The following is a 19,909-nucleotide window of genomic DNA, read 5'->3' as shown; positions in this document are numbered from 1 at the left end:
AAAACATTATGTCCTCTGCACTTAACTGATAATGGATGCTTTTGCATGATACTCTGTACTACTCTAGACTCGATTGTTTCAAAAAGCTGCAAACTGAAGAAATGAGCATAGTTGCGCTCAAACAGAGAGAATGGAGCAATGGGTATGGGTGCTTGTTTTCAGATATCTGCCCGTTGGAGGCTGGGAGCTTCAGTTTGGGCCATTTGTCTGGTCTTCTTGCATTAGTTGTTTCAGACATTTGAAATGAACTGTATATCCTCTGCTTAATACAGAGTGTGATACTTGTCTCCACACAATCGCGTAGTCTTTTGCTTCACTTTAGAAATACACAAAGTTGTAATCTGAAAAATTGAGTGCCTGGACTTGATAATTGAGATCATGTTTCATGGATTCTACATTCTGCAAACACTACACTAAGGAATTTAGCATCAAAGATGAACCTGATATGCTGACTGGTAAAGAGTGAAAAAAAAACAAGTTGCTGTTCATGTGATATGTTGCAACTACAGAAATGCAGAGATACTATTATCATTGCTTGGCAGGTAAAATGTTGTAATACAATGGAGACACCCAAAATACGGCCTTCTATTTTGATTGATACATCAAGCTTTCTATCAGGGGACATGAAAATGCATTTATGAGCAAGAACTACTATTTGAGGCCCTGCACTAGTAATTTTCTCCTAATGATATTACTTGTTCCACAGAGGAATATACACCACAGTCCAACTCGTAGGATCAGAACAAAAATTAGAAACTGTAAGCTGATCTTGTGACACTCCATCTACAGCAGAAACTGTTTCCCGGTGTATGTTTTTCCATATTCCCAATCCTTGGGCACGACATTAAAACTGGTCAGCCTCTTGCCATCGCTTGAGCTGAGCTCGAAGGACAGGGGCTGGCCCCTCATGTCACAGTTGATGTGCCACACCTGACCCCAGTTGCGGCCCATCGAGAGCCATCCTGACTCTGTTCCTTTGATCTTCACCGATCTCACATCACCCGCACCACCAACGTTGCTGATTAGGACTGTGAAGAAGAAGTGTCGACCGTTGACAGAGAACCTGACACCACCTTCACGGAGGCACTTAACACTGCAAGTAAGCAAGGAAACATGTTAATTTCAACTCAGTCAGCTCTTCTTTTTAACACAACTTTACGTTGATTCTAGCTTCATTTAGGCACTTAGGTGGACTTGTGTAGCTTTAGTTAGCTTTATACATAACATTTAACACAGGGTGAGATAATAGTTCAATCTAGTTGTATATCTGTTCTTATGGGAAACACTGCTTATATTTAATGAACTAGAGTAAGAAATGGTTGGAGTCAAAATGCAAAATAGTTAAAACTTCCACAGTAGTATGGATTGCTTCAACTAACAGCCCATTGTTCTTCAGAACACAGATTGATCAGGAAAGAATATTAATAACATCACATTCTATCAATTGGTCATGTAGGAAATAATCTCAGCTCAATTCTTGAACATGTAGCTTCCTCACCAGAAAGTCAACTTAGATGCACATAATGATGATTGCACACGATTTTGAATGCCACTGGAAATGCCAGAGTAGTACTTTGCTAGAGTTATTTATAAATCCCCGTGCCAAGTAATTATAATCTAATCTGTTTGGATCCGGAACACTACATATGAAGGAAACAGTAGTATATAAGCTAAGGTAATGACAGGCTATCAAGTCACCATCCAAAGTTCTGTTTAATACAGTTTTGGTTCGTCTAAATAATAATGTCATTTTGAAGGACAAAAAGGACTACCGACTGGCACAAAGGGTTAGCACACACAGAAAGTAAAAGTGCAACCACTAGTAGCATAACAGTATACTTTGAGGCCAGTTTGACGGTCACAGGGGCATCTCATGTGCCCCAGGAAGCAAAGAAACTGTTTGTTGTTAAATGCCTATGTAATGATGCAGATAATGCTGACACATTTCTGCTGGCTCTCATAATGGCCCTGCTACTCCTTATTGACGTATACAGGCAAGCAATGGAAAAATATATATATTCTACAAAATGCTGTCCAAAGTACCCAGAAGTCTGTAGTTGTGGCTAGAATTGGCGAAAGTCCGAGACTAGCTCAGATATGCGCAATTTTCTATGCTTTTGAACTTGGACACTGTTGTAGCTCTACTTACTTTTCTAATAACCTTTAGACTAGTCAAGACAAAAGGGACACAATAAAACTTACTATTAAGCAGAATTTAGGATGAATACGAAGTAGAGAAATCAATCAAAAGTAAACTCACTATTAAGTATGGGGTGTTAGTAAATTTTGTTTCAATCCAACCCGGAACCGTTATGCGCCAATAAGCAGGGAGATCAATTATATGTATTTCGGGAATAATAACATTTTTTCATTCAGTTCAGGGTTTATCAGAAACCTCTGTATTTTTCAAAATAATTCTTCCACTTACTGGGTTTGAGAGTCGATCTCATGACCTCTTGCCTACCAACTTGGGCAGTAGTTGGGCTAGTAGTTTCTTGTCAGAGCAATAAAAATGGAACTGTAATACTCATGTCACTACCATGTACTTTTTTTTATAGCCAAAAGGGCCGTGTAACATCTGGTGAAACTATGTGGTCGAACCCTCACACAAGTCGACAATACTGGAAGAGGGTCCACTTTCACCCCCTCTTCGCTTCGCTTTCCTCACCAACGGACACTAGCAATTCATCTTTTCTTGGGTTCCACATTGCGCTAACAAACACAATTCTAGGTCAGCAAGCGCTTTCACAGTTTCACACAAAGTGGATTGGGAAAAAATTAACCTCAGATCTAGCAGCAGCCAATAATGGCACATACCGGCGGTACTGGATGGGCATGACGCCGGCCTTCCAGAGGGCAATCTTCTCGAACGCCTGGATGGGGAGGAGGAAGTGGTGATTGGGCGGGTTGCAGTGGCCGCCGGCGTCGGCGGGGAGGCCGTAGTTGGGGGCGCAGAAGTTGGTGGCCGTGACGACGATGGAGGTGCCGGGGAGACAATACTTGAGATCCTCGACGCACTTGACCTCGTAGCAGCCGCCGCACGCCGCGCCGCGCTCGAACAGCGCCGTGCTCAGCCCCACCGTCGCCATCCCGTACCCGTGCTTGCCCAGATCCCCGAACCCGCACGCCCCACCTGCACGCCGCATCGCGAAGCCAAAAATCAGAATACACTCCTACGGGGAGAACCAGAAAACCGCTTGCACCCCATGAACTGTACGGACGTACAATTCCAGTAACCGAACGTGCGGTTTGGGGGAAATTTCGTGCCAGCGGCACCCCAGAAGAGAAATCTTTATGCGTGCTCGCAGCATGGATACGGCGAATTAAAGAAGTGAAAGGACGGCTCGGCAGAACTGAAACCGTGGATGCGAATGAACAATGAATGAGGCAGGCGAGGCGAGCTCCGGTGCGTACCGATGGCGTCCTCGGGGTCGGCGGCGTAGTAGGAGGCCTTGGCGGGGCGCCACTCGGAGAGGGCGGAGGAGCCGGAGGAGGACGGGTGCTGGTGGCCGGCGGCGAGGGCCGGGAGGAGGAGGACGACGAGCAGTAGTGGCGGAGCCATGTCTCCCGACTGCTCGCTGCCGGTGCCGGCACGCTTCGGTGAAGCAGGTGAGTGGTGGGACTGTGGGAGGGAGTGTGTGGACTGTGGAGGAACTGTGCAAGTGTGATGCTTTCCGCTTTGTGCGTTTGCGGGTTCTGGGGCCTTCCTGCTTTTATAGATGCTTTGCAAGGGTATTTTAGTGGAGATTTTTCGAGTGCTTAGCCTTTGCAGTTTGCATGTTTGTTTTCTGCGGAGAATAGGGAAAGGAGTTGACGTAGAAAGGAATCAAAAGGCTGGAAGGGGATAGTGTGAGTTATGGTGTTTATAACTAAACCTGAGCCTGTACTATGCTTTTGGTGGGGTGAAACTTCAATTCTCCGTAGAAATGTACTACCATGTTTCCAGAATTCGATGGTTTAGCTCGAATTTTTGTTTCAAATTTTTTGTTTGTTTGTTTTGGTTTAGCTCGAACTGAAATGACACTGTTAATTCAGATGGTGTGGTGATCTGCACTAGTAATTCTAAGCATTTCACAGCACTAGCAGAAGTGTCATCTAAAAATACACCAGCAGAAGTGCAGGGGAGAAAAACTGGGTATGCTTCATACTGTTTTGGTTCCCTTTTTCTTATTCAGTTTTCTTTGTGCGAAAGAACCGCATAACACCATCATTACAATTTTCATCTGTCATTCTGTAGACAGTCTCACTTGAGCTACAGGTTGCTAGCAGTTTACAGCCAACACAGTATAAACTCTCTACACATTTTACGAAAATTTCCCAAGAGTTGGAGCTAATATCCTCCAGGCAACAATTAGAGCTAGAGATTGGCAGTTCTCGAACCATGTTTTCCTCCAAGTGCAGAATCATCCACTCGCAAAACGTACAGAATTATCTTCTCAGTATCTTAACAATAATACCCCACTTGACATTTTCTCTGATTGCTTGCCTCTGCTACCGGTACTGCTAGGAACCAGAGGAGGTTTGTATCAACCAGGTGCTCACCGGGGAAGGAAGCTCTGAAGCTCTCTGCGAGGATGAACTAGAACATTTTGAATCCGTGGGCCTGCCTTCGTTCAGGTTTTGCTTCTGGGGCTCTGGGCTACCGGTAACGGCGGGGACGCACAGAGCCCGGACCTCCACAGACCACACAGGGCGCCGCCGCCACGGCACCCGTACGCGCATGTGAGGTGGTGTGGCCGCCCTCTTCTCTGTCCCCTTGCGTCCCTGGGGATTCTCCGCGACGCGCGCATCCATGCCCAGGCACACCGCTACCGCACACCTGGGTGCCCTGCCATTGGTGGCCTCCCTGGTGCTGAATTCCATGGATGGAGCCGCCGGGCCGACCCGAGCCATTTGCCCATTTCTGAATTTCTGGTGCCGATGGATCCAAGTCACCTTGCCAGCCTAGCTGCGGTCAACTCCCAGCAGCAGCAAGATCCGGTTCTGTAGGCGAGGAGGCGGCAAGAACACCAATTTCTCACCAGACTATCAGTGTGTCGTGATAAGATGCGCCTGCATTTCTCTGAAGATCGGTCAACGCGCCTGCTCGTGCTGCGTATTCGCTTGCTGATTTGCAGCTGCGGTGCAGTGCATGTGGATATAGTAGGCGGGCGTCGAATCGAATGCCAGGGCGGACTCGGGTTTTGCTGCCTCCATGTCCATGTTAGCCACGGCGACGGCTCGGGGGTGTTGATGTGCATGTGTTGGCGCCGGCCGGCTCTCGTACTACGGCGCTGTCGACGTGTCGTGGAGGATCCAATATAATCCGTGGCGGCGGAACGCGAAGGTGCGTGGAAAAGGGATGGATCGTCGAAGCGAAGCCGTGCCGTGATCTTGCATGCGCACTTGGCTTGGAGGCACGGGCAGTCGGGGGCATCCTGCGAGAGATGGAGTCCACGGATCAGAGGCGCGCGCCCGTGCCCTTGCCGGCGACGAGTACGTACGGGCGGCTGGCTCCTACTGGGCGCCGCGCGTTGGCAGCGGCGCAACGAATCAATTTTTGCATGAACAATGGAACATACAACATCGCGCCATCTACCCATAAATATCCTGGGTTCATTTTTCATGCACATTTTGATATTTTTTAGAAATTGGAGCATGTGATGGCATGGAACGAAGCACCTGATATGTTCTCTCCTGCAGACTGCAGTTACCGGCTTGCCGCCCCGGACGCCCATGGCTCCACACAGCAGACAGCACGCCGCGCCGCCGCTCGGGCCTGCTTGCCTGCTTGGTGCTTGCGAACCTGCCCTGCGCTCGCTGAGTCGCTGCTCGCTTCTCGAGTGCTTGTGTGCCAGCGTGCTTCACCGCCGCCTAGTGTGCCTACAGCCGCCGGCCGTCTGGTGCTGGGCCGCCTCAACGATTTGAGAGTTAGGAATTGGATTGGGAAGGATTGTGGACCAGCTGGAACGAATTGTTAAAGGAATTGGTGCGCTGGGTTGCTTGATGGCCCAATCTCTACGTGCTTCGTCAACCTCTATCCTCGTATTATGCCTATGCAGCCAGAGCTCATTCCTTCTTCCGGGCAGTTGAATAGCTTCAAATAGCATGGTTGAACCCGCCATTGAATATTTGTCGTGCCGTTTTCTAAAGACCGAAATAGAGCGGCCCATAAAATGGCATGGTCTAAAGTCCACTTTTACTTTGCCCCAAGCTAAGTCATCACTCATCGGAAAAACACTTCGTTCGAAATCGAACTTTATACAATCATTGCTAAACAAGATTCAAACGCAAAACACGCCGTGCAAGATGTCCTTTCCCGCCATTGAAAACCCGAGGGTGGCACGTTCAACCAAAACAAGCGTCGGTCGACCAACCAGCCTGGCAGGTGGGGATGAGCGCACGCCGGGCCCAATGCAAATGCGTGTCTTCCGGTTCCCCATGGCCCATCTCCATTCTCCCGGCTTGGCCGCCCCCTCTTCTCCCCCTTCCCTTGCCGTGGCCCCTCTCGTTTTTTGCTCCGTCTCCTCCAGCTTTTCCCTCCGCTATAAAACCCTAGCATAAAACCCCCGAATCCCGCCGCTCCCTCTCGCCACAGCCACCTCGCCGCGCGATCCCATCCCGAAATCAAAAGGAGGGGTGTGCTCGTACTGAGCTCTGCGCGGAGCCTCAACCCTAGGCGGCGTCGGCGCCTCGGCTGTTCCGATGGCGGCCGGGGGCGCGGCCGACGGCGACCAGCGGTGGCTGGTGGAGTGCCTGACCGCCACGCTCGACACTGCGCGCGATGTCCGCGCCTTCGCCGAGGAGTCGCTCCGCCAGGCCTCCCTCCTTCCCGGTACGCTGCCCCCACCCCCACCTACTCTTTCCCTCTCTCGGTGGCGATTGGTGCCCAACTGAAGTATGGGCGCCGTTGAAGTATTGGGCGATTCAGCATCACACGTTGGCCGGAAGCTGCTTTTGATTGAGCTTTGGTCGCGCTCTAGCAGCGTGTCGGCTGTAGATACCGTGAGCGTGCAATTCAGTAAGTGGGAGGCGATGGGATCCCCCTAGGTGTTCCGAGAATTGTTATTTAGGAGTACTGGTTTACTGCTGCAGCATTGCCCTGTTCGGAAGTGCATTAGTGCAGCGTTGCTCGGGTTGCTAAGGTTCTGATTGGTATCGCTTTGCTCTATGTACACTCCTATGCTTCCAGAGGTGATGACACTTCGTCAGGTAGCTTCTCGGTAGCAAAACTTTTGTATGTTTGGACATATAATAGCTGTGCGAGAACATCTTTATTCCGGGCCACAACAGAGGAATCACAAATACCTAGTATATTTCACAGCATAACATAACAATAGCGAACCTGGCCCTGACATAATGCTTGATAGCTTCATTGATGCTGCTTTACATTCTGTTAGGAGTGAGGGTCTTTCTAGCACTGAAAATGTGATTTATCTGAGCATAGTCTGTACCCATGACCTCCTGTCATAGTTAACTGTGGTGATCATATAAATAGTATGTAATTGCAAGTATTAACAATACATTTTGGTTTCTTAGCAATCAGGTCCACCTATCCAATTCCAGTTGGTTGTTACATCCGTCAATCATTAGCCAATCAGGTTGAGACCTTTTGCTACCCAGCTGATGGGGAATTGATTTGAATCCCTCACCATTCTTTGACAGATGAAGTGCAAGCTTTTTCCAGTTTACTACCATTGACTGACAATAGCCTGTTTTCCTTTTCTGTAATGTTTTTACAGGATATGGAGCTGCCCTTACAAAAGTCACAATCAACAAAGAGATCCCATTTGGTTTACGTCAGATATCCTTGCAGCCGTTTTTGCATCAGAACTTTCTGTTGCATGCTGTATTTTTGTCAGTTGCCTTTTTCATGAGTTGAATTAGCTTTTGTTTCTTGTTTTTCCTTTACAACCTGCCACCTCGCTGCTGTCTTGCTAAAGCAGTTCATCAAGCAGCATTGGCAAGAAGATGAAGATAATTTTGTCCCCCCTGTTGTTTCCGCTTCAGAAAAGGTACCATCATATACTTTTAATACTTTATATGTAAAAAAATAGGACTCAAGTGAGAGCATGCCCTTGATATCTTTTTTTCATTGCTTCCTTGGCTGGCCCAAGAATATGGAAACAATTTCCAATTTATTCTTTAATCACAATTACTGAGTTTGTAATTTAAAAGGTTGGAAGTTAGAAAGAATGCAAGAATGGGAAGTGCTTTAGAAGTATGCAACCTGGGACTACCATTTTCTTTCCTATTACACCTGGTGACACTTCATTTTGACCTTTTATTCATGGAATTGATGCTACTTTCTAGGAGGATAGTTGGGAAGCCTCCCACTGAAGAGAAAATAGCTGATGGGTTGATCACTTTGATGCCATCTAGACAATTCTGCATGGTGTTCTTGAGCAATGCTTTTGCTTTATATGAAGCAAGATTAAACTTTTTAGGTTCCTTTCTCCAGGACAGCAGAAACATCCTTCCATTTGTGAAGAGTATGTTTTTCTTTGCACCCAAATAGACAAGACACCATTTTGATCTCCCTTGGGCATCCGTTATTGTAATTAATGCTTTTGTTCTTGTATATGTACATTACAAGAAGTCAAGAACAATAAACTACCATGTGAATTCTTAAGTCTTAATGTTGTATACCTGTACTGTGTCTGTATCACAATGTTTTCATTGTTATTTTCTTCAGGTGGTCATACGGCAGCTCCTGCTTACCTCACTGGATGATTCTCATGGGAAGATTCGTACTGCTATTAGCATGGCTGTAGCAGCTATTGGGCAACAAGATTGGCCTGAAGACTGGCCTGAGTTACTTCCCCTTCTCTTAAAGTTAATCAGTGACCAAAACAACGGGAATGGAGGTAAATAATTTTTGTTGCTTATGATATATTGAAATGAGGGTATCAGGGTATGCAACTATCTTAAGGGGTGTATTTATGGGCCTAAAGCTTAAAATTTGATGCTATCAGCCTCCAACACGCATAAGTACCCAATTGGGTTGTTTCCTTAGATAACTGACCAGATAAATATCCCATTTTGATGGGCATAGATTCTTTGTAATCTAGCATCCAAGAATCTGGTGGAGAGTGGTTTTGGCTTTTTGCTTCTCAGTACAAAAAAGATAGGCTTACAATAAGCTTCCAAAGCTCCTTTTTGATGCTTTCTTATAAGTTCCAGAGCCTGTTCCCTTTTGGAATGGCTTAATCTTCTTACAGTTTTAATCTGAGCAGTGCCAAATATGGCCTGAACTTATTTTTCTTGGGAAGCATAAACTGTCAACCTCTGCTGTTAGTTATGCAGAAGCCATTGCTCCTTGAAACATGTCCTACAACCTATGTAGTAGCATGGATACAATTGCTGATTTGTGGTGATATAACAGTTTCAGAAGAAAAGAAATAATGTAGGGACGGCGCTATATTTAAGTTCTCTGCTATCTCACAAAATCTCAGTTAAATATTTTTCAAAAAAAGTCCAATATTTTTCGTTACCTGTTTTATTTCCATTTCTCAAGACTAATCGGACACTACTATTGGAAAAAATTATAATGTTTTTCAATAATGCTGGCAATATCTGCATCGCGTGAGGGATCATAATAGTGACAAAGCTATAGTAAATTGTTTTCCTCTTTCTTTAACATCCTTATTATGTAAAGCTATTGTTTCTAGTCAAACATGAGAACACTTATGGCTCCCTTACTTTAAGTTGTCCTGTTTGGGCTTCACTGTGGTTGTGCCATTAGTCAACACATAGTTTAACACTGATACAATTGGGTTTGGAGCATAGTTGCCAATAGTGCCAATCAGCACACTATGGTTATCAACCTAAATCGCAGGTCAGGGATGATATGGTTACTAGTTGTCTTGGTGAGCTGAGGTACTGTAGATGGTAGTGAAATGTTACTTTCACTGCCCAACCCGATGATTGCAGCCACGACCACTGTATTTTTTCCATGGCTGTGTGCACATAGGAAAAAGATATGGGGAGCACCTACAAAGAGGTGAGGAGCTATCCTACATGGTGTCAAACACTGGCACCATGGTTTGGAGTATTGTTATCTAGATTTGTGAGCAGAGGTAATAAGCAGAGGTAATGAAGAAGCCTGTATTTGCATCACCAAATGATTGCAGGCTTGCAGCCATGGGTGCAACATTTTTATGCCCAGCCCATTAGGGGCCATGTGATGGAGAGCATGCAACCACCCTAGGGCTGGCGCACTGCTCATGCGTGGTGCTGTTCATAAACAGCACTCTGGGTCCGGGGTGGGATTTGCTATGTTAGAGATTAGATCAGATCAGATTGAGTTGTTATCTATTCCCTTAATTCTAGAGACAAGTTTCTTAAAGGTCAAGTCATCCCATCTATATAAGGATGGGCTTGTATCCCCTCTCATTAAGCAAGAAATAGATCAAAGTTCCTAGGAGATTCTCCTTTATCCCTGCCCTTGTGGTGTGGGCTGCTGTTTGTCGGCATGGTCACGCTGCTTGGCTTCAGTGCCATCTAAAGTATGTCCATGACACACATTTTTCCATGAACTCGCCTTCTGTGTGAGAGGAGGGGAGGGAACACTGAGGAAAAGGAGAGAGGCCGTATGAAACAAACAGCAGACCTATGGTGATGGGGAAGAAGGCTAGAAGAATGGGAGTTGTTTTGTAGGCGTGGATTGGAGAGATATTGTGGGAAGTGAGATTGTTTTGTTGTCTTGGATCTTCTTCAACCATGCTCTCAGATGTTGCTTGGGTTGCACTGATAAGTTCGTGCATGATTGATGTTTCCTATTACGTTCCTAGCATAGAAAAATAGTCAAGTATTTGTGGCATTGGCATATCTCGAGTGTCTCGAAGAAATAACATCATCTTATGTTTACTTCATATCCTTCCCTGTCGTCACATCTTCCTGATGACTTTGCTTTGGAGATTCAGTGCAGCCTGAATCTGAATAACCTCATCTTAGGATGCTGTCATGTCTCAAGCACAGTGTTTCTAAACGCGGTTTGTACTGAAATACTGCATACATGAGTTACATAGTTTCCTGTTATAATCTTCAACATTTATTTTGCAGTTCGTGGAGCATTAAGATGCCTAGCCCTTTTGTCGGATGATCTAGATGATACATGTGTTCCGAAGTTAGTGCCAGAGCTATTCCCGTCACTCTATAAAATAATATCATCTCCTCATGTATGTCCATATCACCTCTTCTAGTATTTCTATTCCTGTTGTCCATTTCCTGTGACAAATTGATAAGAAGACAATTTCATTTGCTTTGGCCCATGAAAAACAGCTGTATGAAAATTCTCTTCGTGCAAAGGCTCTTGGAATAGTCCATTCATGTATTTCCATGCTCGGATCAATGAGTGGTGTTTATAAGGTAGGTTATTTTTTGTTTACTATTAAGTTCTTTTTGCTGTTTTTCACATTGTGAAAGCTGATGGCATTTTTTTATGCAGAGAGATACATCCAGTTTGATGAGTTCGATGCTTGATCCACTAATAGAGCAATTCTCCCTTATTCTAAATTCCCCAGTGCAGTCTCAAAATCCTGATGACTGGAGCATGCAGATGGAGGTATATACATCATACAGCCTTTGTTGAAACTGAATGCATGCATCATTGATATTTAGTAGCAATTCTTATTCTTGTCTTATCCTCAGGTGCTGAAATGTTTACTTCAGCTTGTCCAGAACTTTCCTAGACTGCCTGAAGCTAAAATTTCTGGCAAGTATACACACTTCATATTTTGTGTAGTAGCTTGATTGTAAACCTTTGCTTTCCTGATAAAATGTAGAATTTGTACAGCCATTCTTCCATCACTGTGGCACACATTTGTTTCGTCGTTCAAGATCTATCACCTGTCATCCATTCAAGGTTCAGAGGTGCTAGATTCTGTTGACTATGATTCTGATGGTAGTGAAAGAAGTCTTGAGTCCTTCGAGATTCAGGTAATTCTGAGGCAATTCCCTGTAGGCCATTGAAATTTTTTGAAATACCCAACCTACCACCAAAGAAGCTATGACCCTTTTGGGCCACTACTACAATTTCTTGTTTCCCTACGTGGCACTACCATCAGGATACCATGAAATGGCTATTATTGCTAAAAAGGCTGATTTCTTTCAATTTGGTTTAATGGTGTACAAGGAATTCTCTCTAATTCTTTCCTTTTCTGTTTTTGCTGATATGTTTTTCCCTACTTTTTCCTGCTAATTCCTACTGCAGTCTATTTGCCATTGTTTCTTGACATTCTCGCCTTTTGACAGTTATTTGAGCTATGGACAACAATTGTGGGGAATTCTAGATTAGCAAAGGTATGCCTTTCTAATTATTGTTTTGTGCATCATGTATTTGTATTGATTTTCAATGTTGTTCCACTAGGTTATTGGGGGGAACATGAAGGAGCTAGCATACTATACTATAGCTTTTCAACAAATAACTGAAGAACAGGTATGCACTTGCTGAAACACTGCAACTATATTAACGTTGCTTCCTTTGTTCTTTTTCAATCATGTTTCAGACCTTTGCACTTTATTAAGGATAAAAAGAGGCAGACCATGTGCGCCTATTGAATCGTGACCGTGGCTACTAAGTCTAAACTTGACAACTTTAATCTTACTGGCCAACGAACAAAGAGATTGAGCTTTGCACAATGGTACAGTGCAGCATACAGTAAATACGATAAGAGTCAATTTAGAGAGATGTAGTTTTGTTTCTTCTTGACACGTCATTTAAGAAAGAACAGATGGCTCTTGTAAACAGTTTGTGTGCTAGTTATTCTGTATGTTACCTTTTTCAGTTTTTCTGTTTTTCGACCTATTAGTTACAGATTTGCTTGTTTTGTTTTTTCTAGGTGCAAAGCTGGTCTCGTGATGCTAACCAGTATGTTGCTGATGAGGATGATGTAACTTATAGCTGTCGTGTGTCTGGTACAAACTGCAAAATTGATTTTTTGTTAACTTGATTGGTTTTATTAAAAGTGCAATGCTGCTTACCAGTATTTTTCTTTTTCTTCTCTAAGAACCATAATGTTGACAGAAGCTGTTAATGAACTTAATTTATGTTACTACTGAATTGTATCTATCAAATGGTATTGACTGCATTGCAGCATTGTTCAAATATGTCTTTGTTTGGCATCGTTTTTGTATGATAGAAAATTGTTATTCATTTGGCTGCAGTGCTTCCTCACATCTTTTCGGTTTTCAGGGTCTCTTTTGCTGGAAGAGATAGTAACTGCTTATGAAGATTATGGAATCAATTCAATTTTGGAAGCTTCAAAAATGCGTTTTCATGAATCTCAAGAATCGAAACAAGCAGGTTCTGCTGACTGGTGGAGAGTGAGTTTTCAGTTTATAGATTTAAATTCAGCACTTCAGTTTCTTGCTTATCATATTCACCAGTGCTGCTTTAAGTCGAAGTTTTGTTTAGCAATAAACTATGTTTATATTTTAACTATTCTTATTATTCCATAATCACCCCAAACGTTCTATTTAACTTTGCTGGTATTATGCTCAAGATGCTTTCTGCTGCTGATATCTAATGGAGCATTTTTCCTGTGGCAGCTACATGAAGCATCGCTTTTTGCTCTAGGTTCACTGTCAGAACAGTTGTGTGAAGCACAGGTTGGTTTATACTTCTTTAGGTTCTGCTGAGCAGTTTGTTAACTCAACTGATTTTCTCTTGGTATTTGGTGAAAGATTTTACCCCTCTTGGTTCACAAAGGGTCTCGTTTCCACATTTTAGGCTTTCTGCTTGTAGATTTGACCATTAGTCTTTATTGTGGATTTTTGAAAGCAAAACAAAATAAGGATGGCATGAAGTTTATTGATGAAGAATAGCTGATACCAGTTGCACATGTCATTAAATAATGACAAATATAACTGCTTAAAGATCTAATAAGTGGATCCCATGGACTCGATCGGGACACTTCTCTTTTTGTGACAATAGCATTTCCATGCGTGCCCTTCAATGGAGACAGCCGAATTTCCTTGAGGAAGCCACCCCAATTTTATAGTAAAAGTTCAAAACTTGAGGACACTTAGTTCAGCTTGCCCTTGCATTGCCTTGTGCCTCTGGTTTAGGAGCTTGGATGTTGTGTTTCTGAATAGTTAAGAGCTTATAAATGCCTTTTTTTAAAAAAAAACTGAATTAGCTCTAAGAGGCGAAGTACACAGGCATCTGTTGTAATTTTTTTTTAAAAAAATGACTAAAACCATGATAGTTACGGAAATGGGTCAATGCCTGTTGTAGGTCAATGCATGTTATATGACCTCGCATGGATGTTTCCATCTGGCAGATTTAACAGTCCATGCCATCTCTGTCTGCAAATCTAATGGAAGCACCTGACTGTAACATTCTTGAATAGTATAACATATTATAATGCTCGTTTTAAATGAAGTGGCTTATTGCTCTAGTGGGCGAAGTAGAGAGGCCTCCATTGCAATTTTACGTTCCTTTTTAAATGACTGAATCCAACAGTCTGCTTCTCTTATTTATGAATTGCTTCCTGCTTGTTAGGATTCTGGTTTCGCAAAATACAACATGTGGGATTTACTTGAGCAAATGCTACTGCTTCTCTTAGTTATGAATTGCTTTCTGCTTGTTAGGATTCTGGTTTCGCAAAATACAACGTGCGGGATTTACTTGAGCAAATGCTAACTGACATTATGGTAACAGGTATCTTTCTTTACTCTAGGGTGGAGAGTTCTTTGTGTCCCTGTTTTATTACTAAGTTTTTGAGTTTTAGGGGTGCATCAGTATCCATTTCTCCATTCGCGTGCATTCTCCATTGTGGCTAAGTTTTCTTCGGTGGTAAGTTTCTTTTTTTCCCTTCCTTTTGTTTTGCTTTGTTTTCAGCAAGCTTAATTTGAGAAAATGTGTCAGATAAGTAAGGAAGTCAGTGAACAGTATCTAAGCTATGCTGCTCGTGCGATTGCCTCAGATGTGTAAGGCCTATAATTCTTTTGTCTTACAATTTTTGACTGAACGCACAAGGAGAATGTTCCATTATTCTTTATTTATGTTGCAGGCCACCCCCAGTTAAAGTTGGCGCTTGTAGGGCACTGGCCCAACTTTTACCGGAATGTAATCAGGATTTGATTCAGCCCAACGTTATGGGCATACTCTCATCTCTTGTTGATCTTCTGCGGCAGGTAGTTTTTGGTGTAAACATTACCTGTCATTATCCTTTGAAAGACATGACTGAATGGAGTTTTTACAGGCATCTGATGAAACACTGCATCTTGTTCTAGAAACCCTCCAATCAGCCATCAAATCTGGTCTGTCAGCAATCTATTTTCTAGCAAAAAGATGCCATATGATGTATTGACGCTTTGAATTTTGAGCTGGTAATTTTCCATGTGATAATGTAGGTGGAGAACAATCAACTTTAATCGAGCCCATCATTTCCCCTATCATACTAGATGTTTGGGCTCAACACATTGCTGACCCATTCATCAGTATTGATGCTGTAGAAGTTCTAGAGGTATGTTCTCGTCAAAACTGGATAGTTCCACACCCATCCACTTTTTTCTTTTTAACTGATTATTCACATATGCAAATATTACCTTAAGTCTCATTTCAGTTTTAGTTCACATGGTCACTATTGTACACCAATAAACTTGTGATGCTATTGTTGGTGTTCTGTCTAACAGTCTAAGGCTTGGGTGGCTTACATATACTCGGTGTTTTTGAGAACTATTCTATCCATAGTTCTTTTAGATTGTGCATTGGGGAGCTGACGAGAAAGAATTGCCGAATGAATCAATATTAGTGTATATTTGGTAGTGATTTACTTCTTTTTTTCCAAATGATTAATGCAATTGATGAGCATGCTACTGCAACCTCAAAGCAAAGTCTTTGCTGTTCATGATGGTTTCTGGTTTGTTTATCTACACAGTATTTTATGTCATTCCACAAAGGTTTCCTGTGCACCTGTTATCATTTGTTAGCAGAAGGCTGTACAATTTGTTTTTTTTCTTGGCTTTCAAACTCCTTAAAGTTACATTTAACATGATTCGTTAGTTTTTAGGCCATCAAGAATGCTCCTGGATGCTTACAGCCACTTGTGTCACGAATCCTCCCAACAATCGGATCCATTTTAGGGAAAGTAAGATGCAATGCCAGTTTACACGTCACTATCATTGTTCTTCTGCGTTTGTCAGCATTTTGCAATTCTAATTCCTGGTCGTTTTGCTAGCCCAAGATCCAGTCGGATGGACTAGTTGCAGGTTCACTGGACCTGTTGACGATGGTACTCAAAGTATGTCTGCTACATCTTCGAGTTCTATGAAGTGAAATGCAAATTATTTATTTTAAACTATTTATGGTTTATTTTAATGAACTTATCAACTTTATGTTACTCCTGCTCTGCATATTCCAGAATGCTCCAACTGTTGTGGTTAAAGCAGTCTTTGACACATGCTTTGTTTCTACTGTTCAAATTGTTCTTGAAAGTGAGGACCATGGAGAGATGCAGGTACATGCTAAAACTTGATTCAACTGTACATTCAGTATTCCATCTGTATGACAGTAGTTATCTGGTCTGCATATGTAGGAGGCGTACTATATTGAGTACTATTTATTAAACTTGTACCAAACTTGTACTCAATATCTATAAGATCAAGAATGATCCAATTCTATTAAGGTTTATTTAAATTTTGTGCCTCTAGATGTAGTAGCTAACCTACTTTGCTTGGATGTGTCCCTAATATTAGCTATTCTCAATTAGAATGCGACAGAATGCTTGGCAGCATTCATATCAGGTGGCCGGCAGGAGTTGCTTGTCTGGAGTGGCGAACAAGGACGCACACTCAAGATGCTACTTGATGCAGCTTCAAGGTAATGTCAAAATCAGTCTCGTAGATCACAGTACCCCCATTAGACAACCATCTTAGTGACCAGGGAAATATCCAAAAGAAATACATTGCGGGATCCATCTTTCACCTTATGCTGGGCTCATATTTGTTTCCTCTGCAGTGCAATTCTGATTGCACCAGCAACTATTTGTTTGAAATTGGGTTTTTCGTTGAAATAGTCATAATTCTTCACGGAGGATCAAAAGAACACCAGAATTTGCACATTCTCTGTGCCACTCTGTTGTTTAGATACACTTCTCTACAACTACAATGAGCCAGCATACACCATGTCCAGATATTTTAAGTATTCTTTTTTTTTTGTTACTGTATACTGATTCTATGGTTCTGTAATGGTTTTCCAGGCTATTAGATCCAGCGTTAGAAAGTTCTGTGTCACTCTTTGTTGGAAGCTTCGTTTTGCAACTCATTTTACAAATGCCTTCACACTTATCTCCCTACATACCGGATCTTATTGCGGCTATTGTGAGACGAATGCAAACAAGCAGCATTGCAGGATTGAAAAGCTCGCTTATTGTTATAATAGCCAGGCTAGTAAGTTCATATCTCTCACCCCCCCCCCCCCCCCCCGCGCGCGCGCGCGCGCTCCCTCCCTCTTTCTAGCTTGATTCAGTTAAAGGTTTAGTGACCCAGCTGGTTTGATCACGGGCCCAGTTTCAATGCAATGTCTCAGGCAACCTTCGTTTCTGTTATTATTCTTGGTCTTTTTATTCTGGTACTACATTGGGAGTGTATTCCAGAGGGGAAAAAAGTAACATTTACTGCCTGCCTGCAGGTACATCTGAGTGTACCAAATGTTGATCAGTTCATCAATCTCTTGCTTTCTATCCCTGCCCAGGGATATGACAATTCACTTGTTTATATTATGTCAGTATGGTCACAACTACAAGGCAAGTGTTCACATGCAGTATGATCAGTTTATATAGTTAATACTGAATTCAATTTAACTTTTTCTTTTTTGTTTCCCTGATTATGGTTCCCTGGTAAATATCTTTTATAGGCGAAATTCAGGGAGCCTACCAGATAAAGGTAACAACAACTGCATTAGCTCTTCTCATATCAACTCGTCATCCTGAGCTATCTAAGATTGAAGTTCAAGGGCATCTTATTAAGGTACTATTGTTAGGAATTGGTGTTCAACTGTTAATACTTTGCCTGATAAAAGTTCTATTGGAGTCTGACCCAGAAACATGCAGACTAGTACAGGTATAACCACACGATCAAAAGCTCTGGTGGCTCCTGATCAGTGGACCAAGATTCCACTCCCAGCTAAGGTAATAGTTGATATCCAGGAAGGAAGCACTGATGTTACTTGCCATTTTCCTTTTATTTTGAAAAGGAAAACTGTAGGGGAAACTCCTAGTGTTGGAATATTATCAAAATCATCATAGAGGGCTAAAACCCCCAGGGAAAAGGCTACAGAATTTACCCGCCAGATTTGGTTTGTAGCCTCATCTTGCCAAACTTTGCCACACTTTGAATTAAGCAAGTTGGGCCAACTCAGGTGGCTCTTTGGCTCCCAGGCACACTTGTTACAAGATGCCTTTTCTGCCAACCTGGTTCCATGCATCAGCTACTTAGAAAAATGTGGCGAGATTCTCATGAGCTACCTGAAGCATGGCTGAAATTTCAAAATCTCCCAAACTGAAGCAAGTAAATGTGGCATATGTTGCAACAAACAGCCCATATAAGTATTTTGTAACTAAATTTTAATGTGATATGAGCCATCAACTAACTTTTTCATAGCAGATCATCTCACTGTTAGCATTTTTTAATGATCATGCAGATCTTCTCACTGTTAGCAGATACCTTAGCTGAAATTCAGGAGCAAATCGGTGGTGGTAGTGATGATGAATGCGAAGAGGTTTCTACACTGCATCTCATAATTTAAACCTTTAACCGAAATTCTGTTTGATTCTAAATTCCAAATTTTGGCATTTCAGGATAGTGATTGGGAAGAAGTGCAGAATGGTAACACAAGTATTGCTGATGATATCATGTACTCAGCATCAGTTCCTTCAAATGCGAATCCGTCAGTTGAACATCTAAATGCTATGGCTAAAGTTTTTGATGAGGTTTGCTAGCAACAGATCTTGCTCCCTTGGTAATTATTTTCATATTTACACCATATTGACCTCCAGTTGTACAACAGGATGAGGATGACAGCTATGATGATGATCTGACAAAAAATGACCCTGTTAACGAGGTTTGTTTTCACTGCCAGAATCTTTTAATTTTTGAATTAGGTGATGCCAAAGTGAAATAATATCTCTCTGGCACAGGTGAAGTTAGCAGATTTTCTGACAAACATATTTACCAACCTGTGGGAGAATGATCGACCACTGTTTGATTGTCTTTGCCAGGTAAAATGTCATTGACTGGTTCCTTTGCAAGTTGAAATGAATGTTCCCTGGTTTAATGTATGGATCTATAATGTCTGTCTGGCAATAAATCTCTTGCAGGGCCTATCAGATTCACAGAGGTCAGCTGTTGAAAAGGTTTTGAGGATGTAATTCATTGATTCGAGCCTGCCTTTCCAGTTTGGGCTTTATATTTCTTCACATTAGCGAGCAAATCGTTTAATGGTGTGGTTTTCATGCTTGTTATAGCTTATAGGTTATCGTTGTAAAACTGGTCCAGCTCTGAAGCTGGCGTTGCGAGGTTTTGTTAGTGTAGGTTTCTTTATCTTCGTATTTTGTATTTAAAATGTACAAGATGTAGCTAGCCATGTGTGCATTTGTTGTACCGGGTGCGGTGATGTTGGGTAATCGTGCCCGGTTTGTCAAGCCAAAGTTCCCTGAAGAATTCACAACTTCAGGTGTTCTTAACGTCGAAGTTCTCCGGAAGGGCCTTGTTTCGTAGGCTTTGTTTAAAGTATAGATTGGTTAAGATCTTGTGGTATGTTTGGTTGGCACGCTTAAAGGTTATGCTTTGATTAAGTTAGCTGTCTAACCATGAGATGATTTTTTTGCACCATCATCTCACGTGCCATTAACTATAAAGCGCGGCAAGATTATCTACAGTTATTCAAAGTGTGGCAAATAATTTGATTGACTAACTTTAGGGC

The 19,909-nt window shown here is 42.6% G+C and overlaps 2 protein-coding genes across 3 annotated transcripts; one reads left to right on the top strand and one right to left on the bottom strand.

Annotated features, from left to right (window-relative positions):
• Positions 1–495: 495 nt before the first annotated feature.
• LOC112899202 (expansin-A10) lies at positions 496–3,703 on the bottom strand. Its single transcript, XM_025967579.1, has 3 exons — positions 3,415–3,703; positions 2,818–3,133; positions 496–1,093 (listed from the first exon to the last, which is right to left on the bottom strand). The coding sequence occupies exons 1-3, from the start codon at positions 3,560–3,562 to the stop codon at positions 784–786; spliced, it is 774 nt and encodes a 257-aa protein (XP_025823364.1). The 5' UTR covers positions 3,563–3,703; the 3' UTR covers positions 496–783.
• Positions 3,704–6,444: 2,741 nt separating this feature from the next.
• On the top strand, positions 6,445–19,736 carry LOC112899201 (importin-9). 2 transcript variants are annotated; one of them, XM_025967577.1, is made up of 34 exons: positions 6,682–6,814; positions 7,519–7,580; positions 7,722–7,783; positions 7,902–7,994; positions 8,675–8,846; positions 11,044–11,159; positions 11,263–11,349; positions 11,429–11,545; positions 11,632–11,695; positions 11,777–11,919; positions 12,235–12,282; positions 12,350–12,418; positions 12,822–12,897; positions 13,175–13,305; positions 13,531–13,590; positions 14,575–14,644; positions 14,715–14,779; positions 14,852–14,913; positions 14,997–15,120; positions 15,189–15,246; positions 15,340–15,452; positions 15,999–16,076; positions 16,167–16,229; positions 16,350–16,445; positions 16,698–16,807; positions 17,187–17,376; positions 17,618–17,732; positions 17,843–17,955; positions 18,039–18,116; positions 18,629–18,706; positions 18,786–18,917; positions 18,995–19,048; positions 19,125–19,205; positions 19,305–19,736. In XM_025967577.1, the coding sequence occupies exons 5-34, from the start codon at positions 8,744–8,746 to the stop codon at positions 19,353–19,355; spliced, it is 2,745 nt and encodes a 914-aa protein (XP_025823362.1). In that variant the 5' UTR covers positions 6,682–6,814; positions 7,519–7,580; positions 7,722–7,783; positions 7,902–7,994; positions 8,675–8,743; the 3' UTR covers positions 19,356–19,736. The 2 variants fall into 2 exon arrangements, with proteins under 2 accessions (XP_025823361.1, XP_025823362.1); XM_025967576.1 differs by lacking the exon at positions 7,519–7,580 and having other exon boundaries at positions 6,445–6,814.
• The last annotated feature ends 173 nt before the right edge of the window (positions 19,737–19,909 follow it).

The sequence above is a fragment of the Panicum hallii genome, chromosome 7, assembly GCF_002211085.1.
Source record: "Panicum hallii strain FIL2 chromosome 7, PHallii_v3.1, whole genome shotgun sequence".
In the NCBI taxonomy this organism is placed as follows: domain Eukaryota; kingdom Viridiplantae; phylum Streptophyta; class Magnoliopsida; order Poales; family Poaceae; genus Panicum; species Panicum hallii.
Note: the sequence above shows the minus strand (reverse complement) of the source record. Positions and strands in the feature narration are given on the sequence as shown.

Coding starts and splice junctions, on each gene's coding strand:
- LOC112899202 (XM_025967579.1), bottom strand. CDS start 3,562: ATGGCTCCGCCACTACTGCTCGTCGTCCTCCTCCTCCCGGCCCTCGCC. Junction 3,134..3,414: donor CGACCCCGAGGACGCCATCG/GTACGCACCGGA, acceptor TGCGGCGTGCAG/GTGGGGCGTGCGGGTTCGGG. Junction 1,094..2,817: donor ATGCCCATCCAGTACCGCCG/GTATGTGCCATT, acceptor GCTTACTTGCAG/TGTTAAGTGCCTCCGTGAAG.
- LOC112899201 (XM_025967576.1), top strand. CDS start 6,685: ATGGCGGCCGGGGGCGCGGCCGACGGCGACCAGCGGTGGCTGGTGGAG. Junction 17,377..17,617: donor TTGTTATAATAGCCAGGCTA/GTAAGTTCATAT, acceptor GCCTGCCTGCAG/GTACATCTGAGTGTACCAAA. Junction 17,733..17,842: donor AGTATGGTCACAACTACAAG/GCAAGTGTTCAC, acceptor TATCTTTTATAG/GCGAAATTCAGGGAGCCTAC.